A 24,939-nucleotide genomic window follows, 5' to 3' on the forward strand; every position below is an offset into this window, starting at 1 on the left:
TTCTCAGCCATTGATGATCTGCGGACTCCTTGTGGATTGGCTAAGGTGATGGAGGACCGCTTTTGGGGTGGGGGGAAGAAAGAGGTATATGTTAGTTATGATGGTGGTTTAATAAATTAATAAATCTAAGGGCTAGTGTGAAGTACGCTTTTCTTATTGACATACACACGAGAAACCTCACCCAAAAATTGAAACGTCTCTTCTCAATCTGAAAAAAGACGACTTTTATTGCCAGGCTCAACTGATCAGGCAGGGCTTCGCGAATCTCTAAAATGCCTTCATGGACCTCCCTTTGAGAACCATTGGTCTAGATTATTATATTAACTCTACAGTGCCACATCCACCTCTGCTGCTCTGGCACCGCCAGGATCTTGGCTCGCAATGCCACGCGGTTGCGATAGCACACAATATGCATCGCCAAAATGTTTTTGTTTCTTTGCTTCCCGACGTGAGTGACATCTCTGGTTCTCCCCACACGCCTTGCAGTGCTGCGTGATGGCGGAAGCGGTACTTGGCTGCATTTAAAAGAAAGGTTATCTTCGCATCCAAGAGCAGGCAACAGCAGAGCTGGGTGAAGGTTTGTGGTGAACGAAGGCCGCACTCGTGGATGGAAGAGACCGAAACGAGCCCTTTTCGCGTGCAAGAGTGTGAGAAAACGTTTCCGGAGGCCAAAGAAAGGAAAGTTAGCAAAGACCAAACTGGACCCATTGGTTTGCCAAGGAACAACGTGCTCTACACTCACCGTAAACACTGAGCTGCTGCGGGCAAAGGCCACAGACTTGCGTGTTCCTGGGTCGTATTATATGCGGATCATACTTTCTTTTCGCTGGTCTCGAATTGCATTTTGCAGTAGGTGTGGGTTTGTATCATGCAGGTATTTACGGTAGTATACTTTTAGTGTATCGCTTCTTGCTGAGGGTTCGTACTGCACTCGGTGTTTGCGCATGTGCGAAAATGGTCCAAAACATTGCTCCGGTAGACAACGGATCAGATCCCCGACGAAGCCGACACGTTGCCTGTTGCACCGTTGCAGATCGAGTTTGGGGACTACAACGGCGAGCGTGCCCGTGGCAGCGGCAGCACGCCCAAGCTGAACCCACCGCAGCAGCTGCAGCTGGTCGTGGAGCGCTTCTTCCCCAAGCAGTACCGGGAGCCCGGAAGGGACAAGTGAGACGCTCTTTGACACCTCCCAGACAAGAAGGATGTAGTGCTGGATCGTCTGTACCAGCTACCGTAGACCATTTCTTTTAAGCTCTTACATAGAAGCGGCGGGATCTTTTCTAGCCATGGGGGGGCGGGCCCGTGCCACCCCTCCTGGACTCCTCAAGCCACCCTCTACAACTGTTCCCACCACCCTGATTGAAACTGTCTACCAATGCACTCGTACAAAATAACTGCAGAGCACCGATTAAAATAGCTTTTGTCTCAATTATGGAAAATTGTTTTCTGAGACGACGAAAAGGAAATTGTGTTCTGCCCAAGTCCCTGCAGGCAGGCAGCCTCAAGATTTGTGGTTCTAACGAGTCTAGATATTCCTCTAACTGGGTCTCAGAGTGAAGAGGCCAACACGTTGAGGTCGCTGTGCCTCCTCAAAAGGAGTTAAAGCGCCGTAGGAGGGGCGACGTTGCAGCGACTTTACGGAGCGGCGGTGGGAGGGAGAAAGTACCACCCATACAAGGGCCGTCAGAGATTGCGCCTTTTCACTCTAGCCTGGCCGTGTCTGCACTGGTGTAGACTGGTGCAGGTAAACCGAACGTGCCCGGTATCTCGTTGCACGTTGTCCTCTCCCCTAGAATTTGCTCCTTCATCTCTTCCCTGGACTGCCGAATTGAGTATGAAGACACCTTTCAACGGAGACTTTGACACAGGTGCACCATGGAGGCGATCAGAGAGAGGTGGTCCGCACTGAAGGGAAAGCCGGTCTTCGACTGCGTCCGGATCTACCTCAACTGTGTCCGCAAGTGGTCCTTCTGCGGAGCCAGGCTCTTCAGTGCCAGGGTGAGCACTTCAGAGCATTCCTTTCCGTCCCGCCCCCGCTTTCATCTTCGGACATAGTCGGAACGGTCTACGACTAGGGTTCTGCCTCGGTACTGGTGTGACGGAATAATTTCCCGACCCATACGGGGCTGTGCGTGCGGCCACGTGTGCGTGTGTGTGTTTGTGTGTGTCCCACTGTGGCGTTCGCGCCAGATTACGAAGAATCCTCGCCTCACAGCCAGCGGAGAAAGAAAAGGAAGAAGGGGGGGCGGAAAAAAGGGTGGTTAGGCATTGCAAGCCTTCGGACGGAGAAAGTCTTAGTAGTTGTCTGTGTCGTGCACCCAAGCTGAGTTTAGATAAAACCACAGGTGCCGGAACTAGTGCTGGGTACTGTGTCTCCTTGACGTCGGACTTTGACAAGGTGTGTGTGCAGCTCCTAACCAGAGCCTTCATATTGGGTGGCCAGGTGAACTTCCGGTAGTGCGTGTATTTGTTCTTCAGCAACGCAGAGCGATCGGGTAAGGCCTCATTCACACAGCTGGCACCTCTCCCATCCTGGTACCGTCATGGGAGCACGCTGGGGTGGGGACGCGACGGCAGGGTGTCCGAACAGGCCGCGCAAGCAAAGCGACGACGGCCACGATGGCAGGATTGGATTGGATCGAATAGCTTATTTATTCAACTTAAATTACAAAATCCAGGAATAATTGTGCCTGAACATTAGTGTGCATGTTTCTTTTTGTTGTTTTTTTGTAAATTAAGGATTTGTGTCTGCTATCAGCAATTCCCGCCGAAAATGAACAAGAAAAACAACACAACAAGTGTTGGCTCACTGTTGGTAACCGAACAATGAAAAATCTTCGAAACTTAGCAAAGCTTTTCTATTTTGTGATTCGTCGGTTTACGATGGGGGTGTGACTCCGTCTTCCGACGGGACGCCGGTGCCGTAGAGCAGCTCCCTACGTCGCCCGGCACCCGGCGCGGCACAGCTTTTTGGCGAAAACCGGGCCGAAAATCCTTTCCACTGACGGGAATGCCCCTTGTGACGGTGACAGGATGGGAGAAACGCCGACTGTGTGAATGAGGCCTAAAAAGGTTTCTTTTTCTGAGAGCCATTCGTAATACATGTGTAAGAACCTGCACACATTGTAGAAAGTAGTAAAAATAACGATAGGATGCGAGATGAAAAGAAGTAGAGGAGAACCGTGAGTTTGCAGGGGACTGCCGACAGCGGGCGGCAGCAAGCATCTTTCTAAATAAACATCAGCATATACTTGTTTTAGGAAAATTGATGAAAACCAGAAAACCTTGATTTTTTAAATGAGAAAAACTTAAGCCTCACTAGAGACAAACTTTTATCTACAGTTTTATTATGTGTTGGCAAGGCTACTTTTTTCTTTGGGAACCCCTTATCTCATTTCCTTCTCTTACTGGGTACGTTTCCCGAGTATTCGGGTTGCACGCACGTTCCTTGTAGATGGGGGAGACCAGTGATCTACTCTGTTTTAACATAAGCCCCGACAAACACTCATTTTTGGTCCAACATTGAAATTTGACACCTAACGCCACCGAGCTTGTCTTAACTGGAACACCCCACTCCCAGTAATTTGTCCGTCCATGCATAGACCGTGGCGAAGCATGTCGGTGCAACTGGTTTGGTTTTGTGGCAGCGTAACCAAGACAATGTATACGAGCAGTTACTCCGAATTACATCGATACACAGTGCAGTCCACTTATAACAATATTATTAAATGCGGAAAGCCCAATCGTTATAACCGATTATCGTTGTATCTGGACTGACCCTGAAAACTGCCCAAAATAGTCCCCCAAGCAGAAGGTTACTCACCAGTGTTCACTGAATCACACCACAGAAGAAGCACCGCAATAAAACAAAATTTTATTGTAGGGTCATCAGCAGGCACACAATGAAATGGTGTTAAGAACGCTAAAAAAAATCCAAGATCTCCGCTTGCTTGTGTGGCAGCTGGAGCTTGACTATTGCAGTGCGCATCGCGTCTAGTTGCTGCACGTACGTTGACGGTAGTCCTTTGGAGTACGTTGACGGTAGTCACACCAGAACGTCACTTTCGTTTTCACTGTTTACATCGTCCACCCTTACAAAGCCTGCATTCCTGAAACAGGTCTTGAACGTGGTCTGCTTCACTTCATACCTCGCGCCGTACACAAAACGCACGGCCTTCATCAAAGTGATCTTGAGATCAGGAGGGCTGCGAATCACGTAGGATTTGCTTTTTTACCTCGAAGGAGACAGCTTTCCGCTTTGTCGGAGCCATCTTTCACGCCAGCGACGCGGGGAAGAGAAGGGCCGAGAGGGGCAGGCTGGGCAGGCTGGGCAGTCATCAAGGTTACGGGGTTACGGTTATGATTATGATGATAGCGCCGAGGTATTCAGGCCGCGCGCAGCGCCTACTCGTGGACTATTTGGTCGGGGCCCATTGGTGATGATCGCATCCGCTGATCTCAGTCGTTTCTTTGCGGAATTGCACAATCTTTGCCACATTTTCTGTTGAATTTTTGTAGTAAACATGTTCTATGCGATCATTTATTGATCGTTGTATCTGATATGCCGGGGAAAAATGCATCGCTATATATGGTTTATTTTTACATAAACTAATGCAAAAATTGATGCTTCTATAAAATTTGATTGTTATAACCTATATATCGTTATGAGTGAACTGCACTGTATACGCGTCCTCCACTGTGAATCGAACCCAGTCACTCCCAGTCCACAGCACTATGCTCTATCTCCACACCATCTAGACAATTCTTTAAAATTTTCGCTACGTAATGCCAGCTGCACGACTTTCTATGTGCAGTGGCTAAGCTCCATGCGCTTTGTCTCACTGAATGTTATAAATGCTCATACTAAAGAATGTTTGCATGGACGGATGGCTCAGACTTCCAAACGGCCACACATCGACGGCTTGGATCTTCTGAAGTAGCAATCACCCGAGGAACGGTCGAGGAAACCTCGGTGAACCCCGGGGTATGGTGCCTGGAATCTAATCGGCGCGTTTAGCGTCCCATCTTGCTCGTGCATTGAACGCGGTCTCAAAGTGGAAACAAACGACGCTGGAAAAGCCGGAGTGCCACGCTGTCCGACGTCGCGGTCCCGGCGGTTGGTCGGTCGTAAAATAGCCGGCGAAAAGCACGAGCAAACGCGAGCGTTGCCCGAAGCTTTCGTGGACTGTCGAGCCGAAGAGTAACTCGCGGGGGAACGGGTGTATGCCACAGGCACCGCCACTGCTGGATTGCAGCTGGCGACGGCACGATGCTTGTAGGATGTCGTTGGGCGGAAGTCGAGGGACCACTCTTTTGGACGCGGTAAAGAGACCGGTCAGAGACCCGTTCCGGGTACCATACCCTGGGTTGTTACGAACCCACATTGAGAACTCGTGCTCTAAACCTGGAATCTCCAGACTCTGGCCCATAGTGGGAAGGCCAGGAAGGCCTTTCCGCTGCTACTGGCGCAAAGACAAGCGTGCGTAAAGTAACTGTGCCGTGACACTCGGCAAATGCATGGTACTCGTTTTGATTCCTAGCTGATACTGCCATGTCATATATGCCGTACGTATATTGCCCTTTGTCATCCCCAGCATCAGCGTTCTCAGCCACCTATTTCGTGTCCGTGTAACAATAGATAGTGTGCATAGTGTCATCACGGGTTCCACCATCCTCATTAGTCTTTTGCCCTGTATGAACGAGGCTTAAGCTAAACTTCCTTTGCACCTCTATTTATACCCGGTGGGTTTTCTGGCTTGCAAATATCGTGCGAGATCATAATTAACTAAATATTGTGTTTTGAAATAAAGTGTAATTTATTAAACCACCTCAGATTTTGTTTACTCTAACTTGAATGTTTGTATTGGAACCTCTCTTTCGTTTCATTTATTTAGTTTCTCCTCGATTTTTGTTTACCAATTAATTTTTCACCCTCGAGACTGCAACAGATTTCAAATCTGGCCCCCGAGCCTAAAAGTCTGGAGACCCCTCCCGCTAAACCGTAGGTTTTCCAAATGGGTTCCTGAGAATGCAAAGATTTTTCAGGGTACCCGGGGTTCGTCGACCGTCTCAAAGTAGGGTTTATTTTCATTTTAGCTACCGTCTTAGCAGATCTGAGCCGCTCACAAATGCATATCTGTAGGCACGTGCACACATTCCTTATTATCTGCATTCTTGCTTACAATGTCCACAAGCTTCTATGGCTTGTAGCTTCTATGGCTTCTACTGCTTTACTGCATCTATACCCGAGCTGGGACGGGCTCCTCAGTTGCTGTTCAAGGAAGAGTGTGTGAGATAGTTCATCGCTCGTGTCGGCTTTGCCGACACGAGGGAAGAGGAAGAAGTGTATTAAAGAGCGGGCTGTTGCGTGCCTGGTTCCATGTTGAAAGGTCGCCCTTTTCATACTTCCAACATGGTGTCAGAAGTGGGATCCGGCCATGCATAATCCCTCAGCTTGCGAAACAACCGGCTCTTCAGACGCCGAAGCGACCGCAAAGCAGCTGCCACGGAACAGTTCTGGTCAACCTCTAATACAAGGTACGCAATCAGACATCAGCTCTATAATGGCGTCGTTCCAAATAGCTCCACCCGACCCATTTAACTTCACCACTCCAAACGAGTGGCCTGCTTGGAAGAAACGTTTTCTTCGGTACCGCACAGCCTCGGGATTACAAGCTGCTACCGAAGAAAAGCAAGTCGACACGCTTGTCTACTTGATGGGAACGCAAGCGGAGGACATCTTCAACACTTTCAAGCTAAGTCCTGAGAACGCTAAGAAGTTTGAAGTCGTGTTAGGCCACTACGAGACCTATTTCTTTCCAAGACGCAACATAATCTTCGAAAGAGCACGATTCAATACCCGAACACAGGGAGAGAGTGAATCAGTGGAAGACTTTGCGACGGCATTGCACACATTAGCCGACACCTGCAACTTTGGCGAGCTAAAAGAAGAACTCATCAGGGATCGCTTGGTCGTGGGCCTGCAAGACAGAAAAGTTTCAGAAAAACTACAGTTGGACTCGTCGCTGGACTTGATGAAGGCACTCACAATTGCCCGTCAGCATGAGACAGTCCGACAACAGCAGAAAGAGCTACGATTCCCAGAAAACACAGAATCAGTAGACCAGATACACACCAGAAGGAAATTTACTGCGCCGCAAAAGGCTGCAGTCGCTTGGGACAGAACTTTATCAAAACGTTACCAACACGACACCAAAGCTCAAGAACGATCCTGCATCTGGTGCGGACACGAAACACACCCTCGATCGAGATGTCCAGCAAAAGACGCGGTGTGCCGGAGTTGTGGAAAAGGAGGACACTTTATGACGGTTTGTCGGTCGACATCTTCTCTTAGAAATGTCACCGAGCAACAAGAAGGGCTCGTCTCAACAGGACAGTTAATGACTGCCTCGAAACCCGCCACCGCAACGAAGAACAATGGGAAGCAAGAGCCAGGATTTCTCGGAACGTTATCAAACTTTGGAGCCTCAAAGTGGGAATTGTCAATATTGGTCCAAAGCCAACCGGTTCTATTCAAGATAGACACCGGTGCAGATGAGACGGTGATCCCCGAAGACCTTTTTAGGAGTCTCTTCAAAGACCGCACTCTACACTCGCCGAGACGCCAGCTGCAGGGGCCCGACGGCAAGTCGCTTCACGTTCTAGGCGTCGCAAGCATGAACCTTTCGTTCAAAAACTACAGTAGCGAAGAGGAAGTTTACATTCTGCGTGGCCTCAACACACCGCTGCTTGGAAAGCCAGCTATAGAAAAACTCAAAGTACTCTCTGAAATCTGCGAGGTGCGTGGACTGTACCCTGAGGAAGATTTTCCCAGCCTTTTTCAAGGTCTCGGCACAATGGAGGGTGACTACGACGTAAAGCTTGCACCGGATGCGACGCCCTTTGCCTTGACTTCACCTCGCAGGGTCCCTCTGCCTCTTTTTAACAAGACAAAAGTGGAGCTTGAGAGGATGCAGAATCTGGGAGTCATTTCACCAGTGACAGAACCCGTGGAGTGGTGCGCCCCGATGGTAGTGGTCCCTAAGGCCTCGGGTGACATTCGCATCTGCGTTGACTTTACGCAACTGAACAAGTACGTCCAGAGGGAATGGCACCCGATCCCATCAGTGGAACACTCTTTGGGAATGTTGCAGAAGGCAACCGTTTTCTCGAAAATCGACGCTAACTCGGGGTTTTGGCAAATCCCCTTAAGTGAAAACAGCAAGCCCTTGACTACATTCATAACACCTTTTGGAAGGTTCTGTTTTAACAGGTTGCCGTTCGGAATTTCTTCGGCGCCAGAACACTTCCAAAGAAGAATGAACGATGTTCTTTTGGGTCTTGAAGGAGTGGCGTGCCATATGGACGACGTCCTGATCTGGGGATCTACAAAAGATCAACACGATAGCCATCTAAGAGCAGTCCTGGAGCGTCTCACTCAAGCGGGGATCACACTAAACAGAGAGAAATGCCTCTTCAGCGTTACGAAGATTTCTTTCCTGGGACACGTGATTGAGAACAATCAAGTTCGTCCAGATCCAGCAAAGCTGTCAGCTATTCTGCAGATGCCAAATCCAACATCAAAGAAGGAGTTACGACGCATCATGGGAATGGCAACGTATCTGGCGCGCTTCGTGCCTAATGGTGCACAGCTCCTAGAACCGCTATCGTCGATGCTAAGCACCAAGCACGACTTCGTCTGGAATCAACCTCAACAGCTTGCCTTCGACCGGTGGAAATCTATGCTTTCATCAGACCCAGTTCTAGGCATCTACGATCCAAGCAAGGAAACAGTTGTCAGTGCTGACGCATCGGCATACGGTCTAGGTGCTGTCTTACGCCAGAAAGAAGGAGAGTGGTTCAAGGTGATCGCCTACGCGTCAAGACTCCTAACAGACACTGAACGCCGATATGCACAGATCGAGAAGGAAGGCTTGGCCCTCGTATGGGCCAGCGAGAAGTTTCGAGACTACCTCGTGGGAAGAAACTTCACTCTTGAAACTGACCACAAGCCCCTCGTCTCACTCTTTGGGTCCAAAGCGCTCGATGACCTGACACCGAGGCTACAGAGGATGCGCATGAGACTCATGCGTTTCACGTATGCGATTGTTTACGTCCCTGGCAAGGATCTCACTGCAGCCGACGCTTTGTCAAGGTCTCCTATCTTACAATCCGAACCTTTCGAGCTCGAAAATGAAATTGACGGCTACATTACACACGTCGCCTCTTCTATGCCTCTGACAACATACAGTATTCAAAAAGTCGCCAGTGAACAACGTAAAGACAAAGTGTGCATGCGTCTTCAGAAAATCATTCAAACAGGGTGGCCGAGAAGAAGAGATGTGGAGCTGGATCTCAAACCCTATTGGGAAAACAAAGACAACATCTCAATTGTTGACGACGTATTAGTATACACGTCAAGAGTGATAATCCCGGAATCGATGCGCGACCAAGTCCTGCGCCAACTTCACGAAGGCCATTTCGGGATGGACAAATGCAAAGGACGAGCGAAGGACTCTGTCTGGTGGCCTGGAGTCGATTCAGACATAGAACGTTTGATCAAAAACTGTCACGTGTGCCTCAAACAGAGCGCCAATCACAAGATGCCTCTTCTGCCAACAGATTTCCCACAACGTCCATGGGAAAGAGTAGCGATGGATTTGTTTTTCTGGGATGGAGCCTGGTGGCTAATCGTAACTGATTATTTCTCACGCTACCCAGAACTGACCCGCCTTGCCAGCCTCTCGTCAAAAAGTGTGATCAATCACTGCAAGTCCATTTTTGCGAGGCATGGGATACCGGACGTGGTGTTATCTGACAACGGACCCCAGTTTTCAAGTGCCGAATTTGACAAATTTGCAAAAGAGTACAGCTTTCGCCACATTACTTCGAGTCCACGATATCCCCAAAGCAACGGAATGGCAGAAGCCGCGGTCAAAATAATAAAGACGTCACTGAAGAAAACTGGAGACCCGTATAAGACCCTGTTGGCATACAGAACAAGTCCACTGAAAAATGGGTACTCTCCGGCAGAACTCCTGATGGGCAGGAGGTTGCGAACAACTATTCCTGTTTCATCCAAGTGCCTTGTTCCCTGCCTTCCAGATCTTAGCAGCGTAAGAACATATGAAACATCCCAGAGACGAAAGCAAAAACAAGACTTCGACCGTAGGCATGGGGTCAGGGACTTGGTCGACCTTGACGAAGGAACCGACGTGTGGGTAGTGGACCTGCAACGACAAGGAGTCGTCGAAAGCAATGCAAATGAGCCCAGATCTTACTGGGTTGACACTGACGCCGGAGAGCCCATTCGCAGAAACAGAACACACCTGATTCCTTTACCAAGTCAGATTCCCAGGCCAGAAATAGTACCGGTACACGAGGATGTGCAAAGAGACGAAACTGAGCAACCGGAGCCTGGACCTCATTCCGCCGAGAACAATCACACCTACACAAGGAGTGGAAGATGTGTTCGTCCACCAAAGAGGTATCCCGAACAATGAACGTTGCCGATGTGAGACTTAGTAGGGGAGATGTGTGAGATAGTTTACTTAGTAGGGGAGATGTGTGAGATAGTTCATCGCTCGTGTCGGCTTTGCCGACACGAGGGAAGAGGAAGAAGTGTATTAAAGAGCGGGCTGTTGCGTGCCTGGTTCCATGTTGAAAGGTCGCCCTTTTCATACTTCCAACAAAGAGGAGGGGTTCCTCAAGGTTAGAAACTTTCAAGAACCCCCGCTCTAAACAATCATGCAGAGATTTTTTTTTTTGACGATCATTGTTTTTTAACGCGAGCGTGGGTACACTTTTGCTGTTGGTGCGGCAGCCGTTGTCAGTGGCGTCGTCCGCCATTGCAGATCAAGGCCAAAGAGCAGCAGACCATCTGGCTGGCCGTCACCGAGGACGGCATCTCCCTCCTGGATTGCTCTTGCATGGTGAGCCTCTCCCGGTCACGCTTCATGCTCGCCGGTTTGGCCACTGCCGTCATACGCACGCCGTTCGTGAGTGTTGGTCGGCAACCACACGTCACGAGCTCCGGGCATCGAAACGTTGTAAGACCTTGGACAAATCGGTGGGTTTATCACACTGAGGGAAGGTCGACTACAAAGGCATCCGCCAAACCATTTGAAGCAACGTTTCGCCAAACACAAGGTGCATGGGCCTCGCGAGCTTGAACCCTACTTCCTCTTCCTTTCTAGCAATGCGGCGAAACGCTCCGAGATTTCTTTGTCGGCGGCTCAACGAAGCCTGGTAAATCTACCGTATATGTGCTTCGCACGCAGAAGGGCTTCAATTCGAAGCTTTGGCGGACGAGGATTTTTAATGTTTTTCAATACCGGCGGTATTATGCAGGAAGAACCTCATTTTCTAAACGAGCAATTTTTAGAAACGCGTAATAGTCGTGTACGTTTCGAAAACAGTTTGTCACTTGAGAGCGCCGAGATGGGCTGCCGGCAACGGTGGCAGCGTTCCCCAAACCTCAGCGTGCGCCGCCTGGCGGGCGAGCCGTGAGAAAGACCTTCTTCTGAACGGAGTTGCACAACTGCAATGATCAACAGTCGCTGACAAGATGAAAATGACCGGGAGGAGCTCCAGTCATCTCGCCTCCGGTGCGAGCTTCCAGCCTTCGATGACGCGCCTCCTGAGCCCGAACGGCAGAAGGCAGCGAGTGCAAGCCGCTTGCCGGGCATTCAAAAGAGGCACCTTTTCGTTCTCGTCTTGTCAACGACTATAGCCAGGTTGGCGGAGTATGCGACTTCAGAGACACTCTCTCGTTTTCCGACCTCCCCTGCAGCAACCGTGGGCTCGTTACCCATACTCCTCGGTGATGACCTTTGGCGGCTGCAGGGACGACTTCATGCTGGTCGTCTGCCCGGACGACTCGGAGTCTTTGACGGAGCGCCTGCTCTTCGTCATGCCCAAGCCCAAGGTGGGACGGCTCTCTTACCCATAGTCCCTCTAGTGGCCTCTCAACCGAGGACGCTGTAGCATCCGCGATGCGCGACCGTTTAATGCCGACGGGGAGCGGTGCCCTGGCATCTTGTGGCGCGCAGTCCACGGATCTGCATTCACTAACGTTTTTGTTTTGAAAAGACGCATTGCAAAGCACGATGGAAATGCGACTTAAAGACATCCAATTTCAGTCGCCGATTTTGCTGTCGGATTCAGAAATATAATTATTTCACGCCTCCGCCAAATATAAATTGCCATCTTAGAGTTGTTTCCTCTGTGTTTATCTCTAAGCCTCCCAAAGTGTTACCGGTTACCATATCTTTCCAGATCATATATTTTTTTTACTGTGGTCCCTTCAAAGGGACTGTAGTTCTCAAGAAAATTTTGAAGAAGTTTTGTTGAGAAAAATTAAGCCAGCCTCTACTTGTTTTCTTATTCATTGATAGATTCACAAAATGCAGTTTATACTGAAACCATGGAAGCTTGAAATATGAGTCCAGTGTCCAGACTTGTGCCTTTCTTCTATTTTCGACGCACTGAAAATAATTGATAACAAGATAACTGTTATGCATTCACAAGTGATACTTTTTTTAAATACTCTTCAAAAGTTGGGGAACGTAACTACAGCATACTGTAAACGCTCGCGATAATTCAAAGTTAGATATTTCATACTTCTGGTTATTTCACACAAATTTGAAAATTTTGGTTTTACTTCTATGTTTTTAATGTATTCATAAGCCGCTCAATTCAAACGGCATTTTCATGTACCATATAAACCAAAATGTAGGTCGAATTTTTAAAAAAATTATGGACCTCAGAAAGTTGATTTTTGTCTTATATCACGGTCATTAGGGGAAACACAAAGATACCGTAAAATACCTGGCCAGCGCCCACTCCCAATTTCGAGATAATCGCGAAAAAATGGGGGATGGGCGCTTGTCCGGTCACCAATTTTACATATCAATGTATTGAGCATATTTTCTCAGATCTTACCAATTTGGAAATGGGCGCTTAACGTGGGGAATGGGCGGATGCACGGTATTCTACGGTAATGTCGCAACACTGGGTGGCTAAAACCGCCATTTTTTTTTTCTTTGCAATCACCTAGCACTTATCCAATTGTCACAATGGTCACGATTCATTTTCTCTTGTGCTCCTTGGTTTGTTACATCTACCGTTGCCGCTTCTGGAGTGATAATGAGCGGAATTAAAAGGCAGTTTACGGTAGACTTCAAGAAGAAAGCCATTGCCTATGCAGAGATCTACAGGAATCTTGCAGCGCAGTGAGGGTTTGATGTATCGGAGAAAAGCATATGCTACTGGCAAGGCCAGAGACGAAAACTTGCGGCGTGCAGCACGGCGAAGAAAACTCCGTTTCGTGGAAGGACTGCAGTGTACCCCAAATTGGAAAAAAAAAGGTGGCAAAATTTATTTGGGATCTGCGCGCCAGATCGCTACCTGTGACGTCAGAGTGCATCCGTACGAAAGCCGTCGAGGTCGCTCGTGCCTCCGGGCTCTCGAGGGCAGAATTCAAAGGGACGGCATGGTCCCTTTGAATCGCATTAGCGAACTCGTCGTCGGACGAAGGTTCTGAAGAATCTGAGTAGTAATGCTCATGCACTTCCTGTTTTATTGCGTGCAAAGCAATTAAATAAATGTGCCGTGTTTTCTCGTCCTTCCGTATACTTGGCCAATTTTGTTACCAAGGTAAGGTTGCATTTTCTTGCCATAAAAACTTTTTTTTTTGCTTTTTGCAACTCGTAAATTTGGGGGTCGACCTATATTCCGGTTTGACCTAATTCCAGTTTGTACAATAGTTCATACTTTTTGTTCTCTCGGCCCTGTTGAGCGCGCTTCTTTTTGAGCACTGGTGAACTGCAGAGAGGCAACACCTGCACAGCTTCCTTCCACGGGTCGTGCTTCTTTGCAGTGCATCGGTGTGGGTGAGAAGCATACTTGTCGGGGCTCATGCAGGGCACTCGTGTGCTATGAAAATGGGCACCACGTGGAAATTTTTATAACAACTTGCGCGGACACTGTGACGTCACGACATGGTATAGGTCCATGTCACAAGATCCGTGCAAGTTGCTATGAAAACTGCTGCATGGCACCCGTTTTCATTCGTTATGTGTCCCCGCCTAAAGGGGCCCTGCAAGGACTTTTTTGCTGGTTTTTAATTTGCACCAAACCTGAGTGCACTGAATGTAGTAACTTAATGAAACTTTTCTTTTCTCGAATTTCGCTTTTTTTTGATAAGTTATAGGCAAATTAATATTACAAAGACAAGCAAAAAAAATAAGCTCCTTTATGAAGGCATTGGTTGCTTGAGTGGCCGTGAACTAGTGGGGGTCAGTGAGCTCAGCGAGCGGTCACGGCTGCTGCACTCCGTGTCGACGGCTCAAGAGAGCGCCACTAAAGCATGTTCTGGATAGGCTGTGTGAACTGGGCAGCCAGGGCGGCTCACATTGCGTTTGCTGCGCGATTAAAGACTAATTCGGCATGACACTTCATTGGCCACAAACGACAGCAAACACGGGATAAAGATCAGTTCAGAAAGGGAGCCACTTCGCGCTGCCATACTGCCAAAGGGCCAAACCGCAAGCCAAAGCTGCTTGCTGAAGGCCTTCGGAACGCTCGGAACTGGTCGGATCCTCAACTGCAGCGCCGCCGTGTACATCTGGGACCTTCCTACGCTTGCCGCTCATTGGTGCCTGATCCCGTATTCCTTTCTAGTATGCGCAGCCTTTTCCACCGCTTGGTGGGAGGTATGTCGACGGGTCATTTCTTGTGTCCGTACTTTATAAACTGCATTTGTTTCTTATGTAAAATACTGAACGATAACTACTTTTATAAATAATTGAAATTGCTCGTGCCACTTATACAGTTGAACCTCAATTTTACTAAATTCGATTTTATGTTCCCGATTTAACAAAATAATTAGTGGGTCCTGGTGACTTCGTTAAATCGAGGTTCAATTGTATTTTGTATTTCGACGAAGATAAAGCTTTTAGTGGCTCTGACCAGTAGTAAGCCCAGGACCAAAGAGGTCACATACCGCACGCTTTGGGCACCGCGGGTCGCCCCCGTAGGTGGAGGAGGTTTTCGTGTCGTCCAGTTAAAATATGACGCACATATATTTAGTTCCTCTCTCCGTGCCCGCTGGCTTGCCCGAGCCCCAAGAGACGTGGACCGCAAAAAAGGTAGACACTTAAATATGATTGCAGGGCCCCTTTAATAGTCCACATTGGACAACTACTTGGTGTGATGAACAAACTTAATTTTGTTCCGAGTTTTTATGCGCTGTCTAAACAGTCCACGGTAATCATTCTTGAGAGATAAATAAAGTTGTCCTAGATTTCATAAATGTTTCACATAGGCATACCTGCTTATGATCAGTAGGTCTATGTAGAGGAAATCATCAAATATCTGCTTTGTATGTGCAGCCATACATATTAAAAAAATTCAAAAAGGCGATTTTATCTTCCATCAGATTTAGATGAATTTTTGATAATGGAAACTTCCGATAATTGCAACAAAATTTGACCTCGTGGAGTGCGAATTAATGAGAGCCTACAGTATTTCTAAATCAATATACTTTTTAAAAGGTAAAATAGACTTTTTATTAATGTATGGTGACCCAGTTGTCTAGTTTGGCGCAGTACAACTATGGTGCCTGGAACGTGTCACCCACTGCTGTATTTACTGCGTTTTAAATAGTGGGTGGTACGTGACGCTAAACACACTAGTCAAGGACATGTTCCGTGCGCCGTGACCGTTGCTGTTCGATCCATGGAACTCTGAATGCGACAACCACCATTCTCTCTGTCCGCTCCAGATCCTGGAGCTGACGCTGCTCATTGCGGACTACATGAACGCCCTGGGCACGCCGAGCGGAGGGAGCGCAAGCAGCGGCGCTCCGCCGGGCTCGCCGCTGCCAAGCACGCTGGCACGACTGGAGCGCATCCGCGCCCGCATCCGTGCCGGAAACCAGACGTCGTCGAGCGCAAACGCGTCGCCCGCCCTGTCGACGTCGTCTCGGAGGCCCCTCCTGCCGACCCCCGACTCCTGACGGTCGCCATCGACGACGCCCCGCGGAAGGCCGGACTCGTCGCTCAATGCTGCGAGCAACCAGGCGTCGTCGTCGCCCCGAAGTGGAAGGGCCACCTGGAAGTGAACCTTGCAGACACGACGTTGCAGGAACGTTGCCGGTGAATTGCAGGAAGCTTGTAGGATCGTTGCTGTTGCGTCGTGGAACTGTCGCTGGAGCATTCCGGGAAGGTTGCGGAACATTTGTCGGAACATTAGAGGAAGGTTGCTGGAATGTTGTAGGAACATTATGAATGTTGCTGGAACATTGCAGGAACAAAGGGACATTAGAGGAACGTAGCAGGAATCTCGGAAACATTGAAGGAACGTTGTAGATATGCTTCAGGATCGATGTTGCAGTAACATTGTAGAAGCGTTACAAGAATGATGCTGCATGAATGTTGTAGGAACGTAGGAGGACAGCCCAAAGTAAAGAAAGGTGTCTAGAGGTGCATTATTGTGCCCTTGCTACTTGACGTCGGCATTGTCAGCTGGCCATGAAGAGAGTTCTATTGGAGTCTTTGGGTATGCACTCGCAATCACATTCGGCCGAAGTGTGCCCTAAGGTGCAGAACTCGCGGATGGTTGCTGTGTTCTATTGCTACACCTTTTCCTTTCCATTCCCATGAACATTGCACTGGTGTGCGCTCGTGTAGTTGGGCTTATTAGAAAGTAAAGTACACTTTCTAATCAAACACGAAAATGAAGAAATGCTTGCGTTGCATATGTTCGTCTATAGGTATGACCTTCATTAATTTTTTTCACATAGTTGCATAAAAGCATTGGAATATTTGATTGGAATGTATGATTAACTTTGCGATGCCCATGCAGAAAAAACGCCCTCCAGTTTTATTCAACCAGTCCAGAACAGCAATTTTGACATCAAATTGCTGAATAAATATTAGAGTTAGATGTGACAAGATCCACCTTACAGCCTCGCACTTAACCCCAGGCAACTAACATTTGCTTTGTAAAATGAAACGAGAGCTTAGTGGACGACAACTCCAAACTGCTGAGGCCATGAAAATCGAATACAATCACAAGGCGGTTGCACAAACCTTGAAAAGTTAATCGAACCCACCGATAAGCGTTTATGGTCTTGAGACGCCTGTCTTCAAACTAATCGAGGTATAGCTCTTTGTATTTGCGTTTTAATCAAATGCATAACTTAGTTTACTTTATATTCCCTCACACTACCGCGTGATGCGCATTAAGGACTCTAATCTGCTTTTGCGGTACCCGTCTGCTTACGGTTGCACGAGACGCCACCAACTTGCTGCTCTCTAAACATTCGTGCAGCAAGGCCGCCAAGGAAACTAATCGGCAGCATTGATTGGGGAGCGACCATATGTGGGACAAAAGTAAGAGAACGTGGTATTTTATTGTTCTTTCTTTACTGAAAATCAAAAGTGTAAAGCAAAACACCATGCATGCACACATGAAAAGAAAAAACCAATGCCGGTCTCTTTCTCATAGGCACGTTACGAAACGTGATATGCGAGCCCGGAGGCTGCGGCACTCCTTGCATACGTGGACTTTTCTGACGCAAGGCATCCGATTAGTTTTAACTAAAGTTCTGTGACAAGCACTTTGTGCTTAATAGAAGTACCATCATCCTTTGAAGCTCCGACTGCGTGACGGCACAAGTTTCGTGAAGCGAACGGCTGCGCGCAGCAGCAGGATGAATCGAAAGATGCCATCTCGTTCTCGCGGAATCTGCTTTCTCCTGAAAACTGGTCGTCATCGCTCATAAAGGGAAGTATCGAAGGCCTAGCACTGCACAAAGGAGAACAGTCGTGCGCTCCGGCCAGGTGCGATTGCGACGGCATACCGGGACTGGCGCTTAGAAACGGCAGCCGGAATATTGTTTGATGACAGTCTTTCACATTCTGCAGCCTCTTACTGTCGTGAGAAGCGTTCATTTTTTTTCTTTGTTGGTTTCGCAGGTCGAAGCTAGGAGGGGTGGCAGGAGGAAGGGGAGTTTTTCAATGAACGGATCTTGCTAAATCCGAGGGCGTAACCGCTCGCCCCTTAAAGACTTAAACTGGTTTTATAACATCATAGCATTTCGCTAGTTTTTGGGAAGGAACACCGGAGGCGGAAAAAAAGATTGATGACTCCTCTGGGCTACTTACCACACATGTTTGATCTTTTGGCACTGTTATGACACTGTTATGGTCCTATAGTCAGTCGCAGGTTAAGAGAAGGGCGCATTCACCTGTGTGCTCACCCGCTCTCTAATGTTCGCTCTGCTAAAGTGGAAAGAGTGGAGGCCTCTGTGGGGCGGGGGGGGGGGAGGGAGGGAGGGAGGGGCTTGTCCCAGTATTCTTAACCTGCACCTGGACTATAGCTGATGTATTTCAGAACGTTACCCCGAAAAGTGATTGAGCAAAGATTTAGCTTTTTTTTTTTAAATTGAAGGTGCACCAAGTTGGATTTCAAGATCGTCTTTTTATGGTATAGACTGAATTATGCGCCATAAGCCTCCTCTAAAACCTCAAATTAGTCGCACATGGCCTTTCTTGCCCTTGAAAATGCGACCAAATGACGAGACGCGACCCTTTTTCGGGTTTCTCCGGAAAAGGGTATCTGTCACACTGTTTGGTCTCGTGTTTAAGGGTGAAAAAGGCTGCGCACAATTGTAATTTCGGGTTTCGTAGGATGCTTAGGGTGCGTCGGTTTAGTTTATGCCACGTCACTTTAAGGTTTAGCACATGGCCTCTCTTGCCCTTAAAATTGCGACCAAATGACAAGACGTGACCCTTTTTCCGATTTCTCCAAAAAAGGGTAGTTTCACGCTTTTTCGCCCATATTTAAGGGTGAAAAAGGCTGCGCACAATTGTAATTTCGGGTTTCGTAGGATGCTTAGGGTGTGGCGGTTGAGTTTGTGCCACGAAAAGACAATCTTGAAATCCAGCTAAGCATCCCTTAAGTTTCTTGCTGCATAAATGCTGAAAAGCGAAAATTCGCTAGCCCTTATCGGTCTCATAATTAGCTTTATTAAGAAATTTATTTTTGTTGGCTACTTTTGGAAGTCAAGCTGTCCATCCAGCTGTTTCCTTGCAATTTATTCTCCAAGAAAAGAAGCGACGGGAAAATGTGTAATTTCATTGCAGTTGCAGTTTAGTTTCCCGCACGAGTGTTCCTCTGAAGCTACTGAACGGTGAATGGGAGGGTTTTAGGCTTCTTGCTTTAGACTGCCATGCAGCTCATAAGTTCAGACCATAGGCCTTCGTCGCAGCATCAATCGCAGTCCATCGAGTCGGAGGAGTGTGAATGTGGATTGCGCGGTTGAGTTCAGCCGAGACGATTCCTGCTGCTCTTTCTTGGGCAGTCTTCTAGTGCTGACATTTCACTGTGATACCGTGTGCAGTGACGCTGGGGTAAGTGACAGCAAAGTGAAGTGTGAGTGCATTATGAAAGACACTGCTTACTACAGGTGTGTGTGGAATGCTAGTATGGAATGTTTGCTTTGAGAAATTCACTTCATTCGGGCATTGATTGTGGAACAAACAAGTTTTTGAGGTGTTTCGTCGATTGTGCGTACTGTTGATCGCACAAAGTGTGGCATTACCGATGGGCCTCTTTGAAAGCACCGCATTCTGTCGAAAGATCATGAAATAGAGTGCAATTCACTTAGAACGATAAGGAGAAAACCCAAAAATCTTTATAACTGGTCATTGTTGTATCTGAACTAGAAAATGAGCATTTCTGGTCTAGAAACTCTAGGAACTGATCGTTGTAAGCGGTACATTGTTATATATGACACTGTATGTGGATTGCACTGTGTTGCTCGGTGGTGGACTCGAGGCACAGTACCAAGCTTGCATGGGCACAAGTGCTAACGTTTACGTCATGTTTACCTCGAGAAAGGTTATTTAGACTCGGACGTCTCGTATCGCTGGCTGCTCCGCAATGGTGCATAATTTTCGGACCGCGGATGGAAGGATGAGTCTTTTGGAAAAAGTTTGCATCTTTCTACGAAAGTGCAAGGCATGCAATGAAACTCAATCTTCGTGTTCATCTTGTTTTATAGCGAGCGTATGGCAACACCTCAGGACGAACATTAAATTGCAGTGCGGGCATTATACTTTCTCGGGGGCATATTGGGCATATGGATATAAGCTGGGAGCTTAAGTGTAGATGGTGATTTTATTTGCTTTTGGAACAGGACTGCATGGTAAATATTAGTGTTATGCGGATATTAGAATAGTAGCTTTGAATAATGCGCTGTTCAATATTTGCTTGAAAATGAACTGCGATATTCATACTTTTCGAATCGTTGATCGCGGCAAGCTAGCCCTGTTGAGGGCACTTCATACTGAGCACCTCTGCACTGCAGAGAAGGAACACCCCCAGAGCTTGCAGGTATTGCTTCCTGCAGTGAACAGTTGCTCGGTGAGAAGTGCGAAGAATATAAGTTAGGCAGCAATGTCTTGGCAACCCACGCTCATCATTCAAAAGTTTGTTGTTGTTGTTGTTATTTTTGTCCAATTTGAAATTTAAAAAAATATTTGCATATAGCGAGCAGATTTATAAACCCCCTCGATTAGGATAGCTGGAACAATTTTGTTGTTTAGATTCCAAAGTTCATGAATAATGCTATACTACAATTAAAGGGAAGCTGAAACACTTCTTTGAAAAAAGGAGATATAAATTTTGATTCTAGCATAGTTTTATCCCATGAATCTGAATATCATGTTCATTTTTCCCAAAGATGTCACTAAACACGAGAGAACACGAAAATCCTCTGACCAGTTCTTACGTCACAAGAGGATGTTTTGCCGCCAAGCGCATGTCACTCGATGGCCACGCGTGCAATTGCAAGCTTGTCAGGTATATTCCCTTACACTGGCACCAGTTGCGACATCTTTTTAGGCCCTTTTTAAAAATAGCAAGAGTGCGTGTGCACGGCTTTGATAGGCGCTGAGGGTGCATGAGAGCGAAGATTCCAAAAACTCCTTTTGTGACTTCACGCTCCGGAAACTTCAACGATACTTTGAAAATGGTTTTCTGCAGCCTTTATGCACCAAATTTAAAAAAGAAAAAAAAAGAATCTCTATATTTTGGATTTTGGAGGTCGAAGGAAAACAATTTAGGTGTGTTTTCTGAAATACAAAACCGCTTCAGCTTCCCTTTGACCGAACTTAGAAGTGGACAAGTGAAAGGTTGGGAACAACCTTCATGAGTTCAACTGAATTTTCATTTAAGCATACACATGATAGTGAAAGGCTCCAAGAAACTATTCAATATTTGATTAGAAAATATTTTACCAAAACCACGATTCGCCTTGGAACTCAGAATCCACTAGTAGCACTTGACGTGTGAATCTTCATCAATGCCTTATACTTATGTACTACACTTTGCCTTCCACTACACGGTTCTGCATTCCCATCGAATATATGGATGGGATTTGAAGTCTCTCCGATGACTTATTAATTTGGCTTGTGAACTGGCTCCGGCAATTTTGCGAATTTCCCCCGAAGGGATTCTGGAGGCTTATTCTCACGGCGCTAACATGCGGCTCGAGATACGGGAAATGTGCACACGGTGCATTTTCCTGAATTTGCAGCCTGCACCAAGTTTGGTCGACAGCAGTGCCTCTCTCTCTCTCTCTCTCTCGGAATATCAGCCCAAGGTTTGCTTTTCAGACTCAGGTGGTTCACCCAATCTTTTGCACAGCACATTCTGAGAAGTATCTCTCGAAAGGGTTTATCAATAGAAAAACAAAAATAGAAAAAAAAAAAAAACACCAATTTAGGCAAATTCTTGGAACTGTTTTTCGGTCTCTTTTCGAGCCGTTGTCAAGGAACGATCGACTGACAGATTAACGACGTCTTTACTAGGTTTTATGGTATATGGCCTCACGCATGAGACGGCAGAAGAGTTGTCACGCAGTTTGGAAAATACCGGCAAACTCTGAAAATATAGCCTGAGCTGGTTTTATTACAATCGGGAGGACCGAAATGCCCCGAATGGGAGCTGTCTTTGAATGAGGGAAACCCAAGCTCGACGGAAAGGAAATTTTTGATCTCCAGCTTTATTTTGCATTCACCCAGAACACATCCCCACCAAATTGTAAGCTACACTCCTGCTTTCTTCAGAACCTCACCCCTTATTTCGTTTCCTTTTCCAATCGATCCTTAAGTCTTCTTGCAGGTGTCCGAGTCTTGCGCGTTTTCCCTGGAGGTTGGGCTGTCCCCGTGTGCTATTGGCTTCGACATTAGCCTCGATAAAAGCCATTTATTTGTCCGCCACTGAAAGTCGACACCAAAAAACACTAAATCTGTGGAGAAAAAAAAAATACTCCCAGAAAAAACACCCCCGAATTTGAAGAAAATTGAACCCCGATAGCAAGAGCTCTACACATCGTTTCACTTTTAGTCCATGCGCAGTCGATGCTACGTGCCGGTGGGACCAATCGGACGGTGTCAAGGGGGCACCGTCATGGTGTTCGCTGTGTTTCTGTATGTGTTCCATCATCACTAGACCAATCATGTACAGGCAAGGCTTTGTGACGCGTGCTTTCGATGCCGTCGGATTAGTTCCATTAGCTTATATAAAGTCGGTTGCATCTGGGCTTAAACCGAAACCAAGTATGGTTATAAGCTATTGTAAAAGACAACCTTGGGAACATTTGCGTCGAGACGGGCGTCTCCTTTTCTACGAGCGTACTATTTTGAATGCGTTTTGGAGGAAGTTTAGCCAAATGACCTACTGAAGTGGTTTTGTCTCGAAGAGAAATCGCTCCGTGGCAGTTTGTCTGGCCTTGGTGCATTTGTACGTCGCCGTTTAATGCGTGGATTTGCCGCCGAGGCTCAGAAACGTGCTCCACAATTCAGTCGTGAAAGACGGAGATTTCTCAACTAACTCTTGCGAAGGACCTTCCTTGTGTCACACATTTCTAAGTTGCCAAACTTGCTGTGGAAAGTTCTGGTGCTCCTTTCGTTAGATTGCCTTTGTTCAGAAATGAATTGGGGAACTCGCTGTGATAGGTGCTCTGCCTGGGTTCATAGCGTTTGATTTCCCAGTAACGTCCAATTCGCTTCTTCGAGTTGCGCAGCTGCATTTTCCTTATACATATTTTGTGGTTGCTAATTTTCTCTACACGACTGCCATACGATAGTGACCAGGGGTGGACAAATAAACGAGCACGTAAAGAACTGCGGTAGAAACTGGTAACTATTTGTAACAGTAAACGGTAACGATGTAGGCATGGGCCACCAATGTTGGGAATGGGTGCAGTACGAGTGAAATACACTGTAGGAATGTTTCGGACACTCTTAAGTAAAATTAATCTGGATGTTGCTAATAATACATGTCTGAATTTCAAGAAAAAAATTGCAAAGTAATTGTTTAATGATATTTTATTGTTTCTGCTCCACTTAGTGTTTTATAATGTTGTTCAAGAAGTGAGCCATATTTTTGCTCGAGATATCCTGCTTATAGAGACCAATTATATTTTTTACAAATGTCTTCTTAACTTTATTTCTCCAGTATATCCATTGAAAAGATTATTGATTGTGCATTCTTTACTTTTTTTTTTTGTATCTTTTCAAGGCTCTCAGTTTTATGTCACATTGTAGAATGCACATTTTGTCGGTAGGAGCTTGCTCACCCAATCCTGGCAATAGGCCGGCTGTCTTTCTTCTAAGTGCGTTTTATCCAGTCATGGTTGCATGAGGTAAGATGTTGATCGGAACTATTGTGGTCACAAAAACTTAATGCTTCTGCACATTTGATAAAAATTTTGCAGACCATGTTGAGAGCCACAGGTTATACTCTAACATTGCAGCCTGCGTTTTCTAGCTTTAAAGAGAAAACACCATTTTTAAGTCTGAGATTCCATGCATGTTCACATGACGGCCAAAGATAGTCTCGAATGTCCGAAGCCCCACTCTAGCTGCCCAATGTTGTTTTTCTGATTCTCTAACAGATTTGACCCTGTACATACGTGAATTGTAAATGGAGATGTAACAAACTTTTAAGCCCTCTTCAACAAGGACTGCATTTATACTCTAAGTCATCTCATTATAAGTGAGGCCCATGATGTCACATGTGTCACATTGTCTTTTCATGTGCTCAATCATGTGTACCCTATGTCGGAGCTCCCTGTGCCATATTTTATAAGAGGGTTTCTAATCCGCGTGTAGCTAGAATTTGGAGTGCAGATTAGTAACCAGTGGAGAGGTGGATTGTGCTTGGCTGGACTGTGCTAGTGTGTGTGTGTGCTTTGGATAGAATGCCTGTAGTGCTTTTCACTACGTCACCTGGACTTTCTGGAAGTGCATGTTTGCAAGTATTTTGCGTGTGAGCCTCTGTTTGTACATTGTTCCAAACATGTCTGGAGGTGAGTGGACCTGGAGAGATTAACATAGTCATTTTTTCCTAACAATAGCTTGTACATCCAAATGGAAATAAACTATTTATTTGTCACTGCATCCTCATCACTAGGCCTTTTTTAATGCGTCAGGGAAAAGCTGACGGCTGCCGACTGCACAAAAAAAAAAACAGCGGAAAGGGAAGCCCGCCGCGTAGAAACGAGGAGAGTAGTGAAGGATAAAGGCGAGAGGGAGGCCTTGTCACAAGGCAGAAGCCAATGCACGCACGGTTGCTGGGGCGATGCACAATACATGAAACCAGTGGCTGATTTAGGGAGGGGTGGAGGGATGTCTTGACCCGTTTTGATTTCAGCATGTGTATATAGGGCAAGGAAAAAAAAAGGGGGGGGGGGGAGTGCATTTTCTGAAATAACATATCAGTGTTGTGCACATTCCTTCAAAACAGGAATGAAAGACTTGTTCCTTATCAATCTTGGAATGAGTTTCTGTTACAAGTTCCAGTGGTTCAAAAGGAATGCATTATGGTTGCATTTCTAAGGTTGGAACGTTTAGTTACATTATT

The 24,939-nt window shown here is 46.9% G+C and overlaps 1 protein-coding gene and 1 long non-coding RNA gene across 2 annotated transcripts in view; both read left to right on the forward strand.

The window, feature by feature from the left end:
- Positions 1-18,311, forward strand: part of LOC8024071 (uncharacterized protein CG43867) — a 115,894-nt gene extending 97,583 nt beyond the window's left edge. Inside the window, exons 26-30 of the mRNA XM_029974480.4 lie at positions 1,034-1,167; positions 1,869-1,998; positions 10,854-10,931; positions 11,792-11,926; positions 15,785-18,311. Of these exons, the coding sequence (XP_029830340.2) occupies positions 1,034-1,167; positions 1,869-1,998; positions 10,854-10,931; positions 11,792-11,926; positions 15,785-16,018 (711 nt within the window). The 3' untranslated portion in view covers positions 16,019-18,311. The remainder of the gene's footprint in view (positions 1-1,033; positions 1,168-1,868; positions 1,999-10,853; positions 10,932-11,791; positions 11,927-15,784) is intronic.
- Positions 18,312-18,362: 51 nt separating this feature from the next.
- Positions 18,363-24,476, forward strand: LOC120844743. Its single transcript, XR_005716476.3, has 2 exons — positions 18,363-23,190; positions 23,249-24,476. It is a non-coding gene; the product is annotated as an uncharacterized LOC120844743 (long non-coding RNA).
- The last annotated feature ends 463 nt before the right edge of the window (positions 24,477-24,939 follow it).

The sequence above is a fragment of the Ixodes scapularis genome, unplaced genomic scaffold (assembly GCF_016920785.2).
Source record: "Ixodes scapularis isolate PalLabHiFi unplaced genomic scaffold, ASM1692078v2 PGA_scaffold4__175_contigs__length_147842914, whole genome shotgun sequence".
In the NCBI taxonomy this organism is placed as follows: Eukaryota; Metazoa; Arthropoda; class Arachnida; order Ixodida; family Ixodidae; genus Ixodes; species Ixodes scapularis.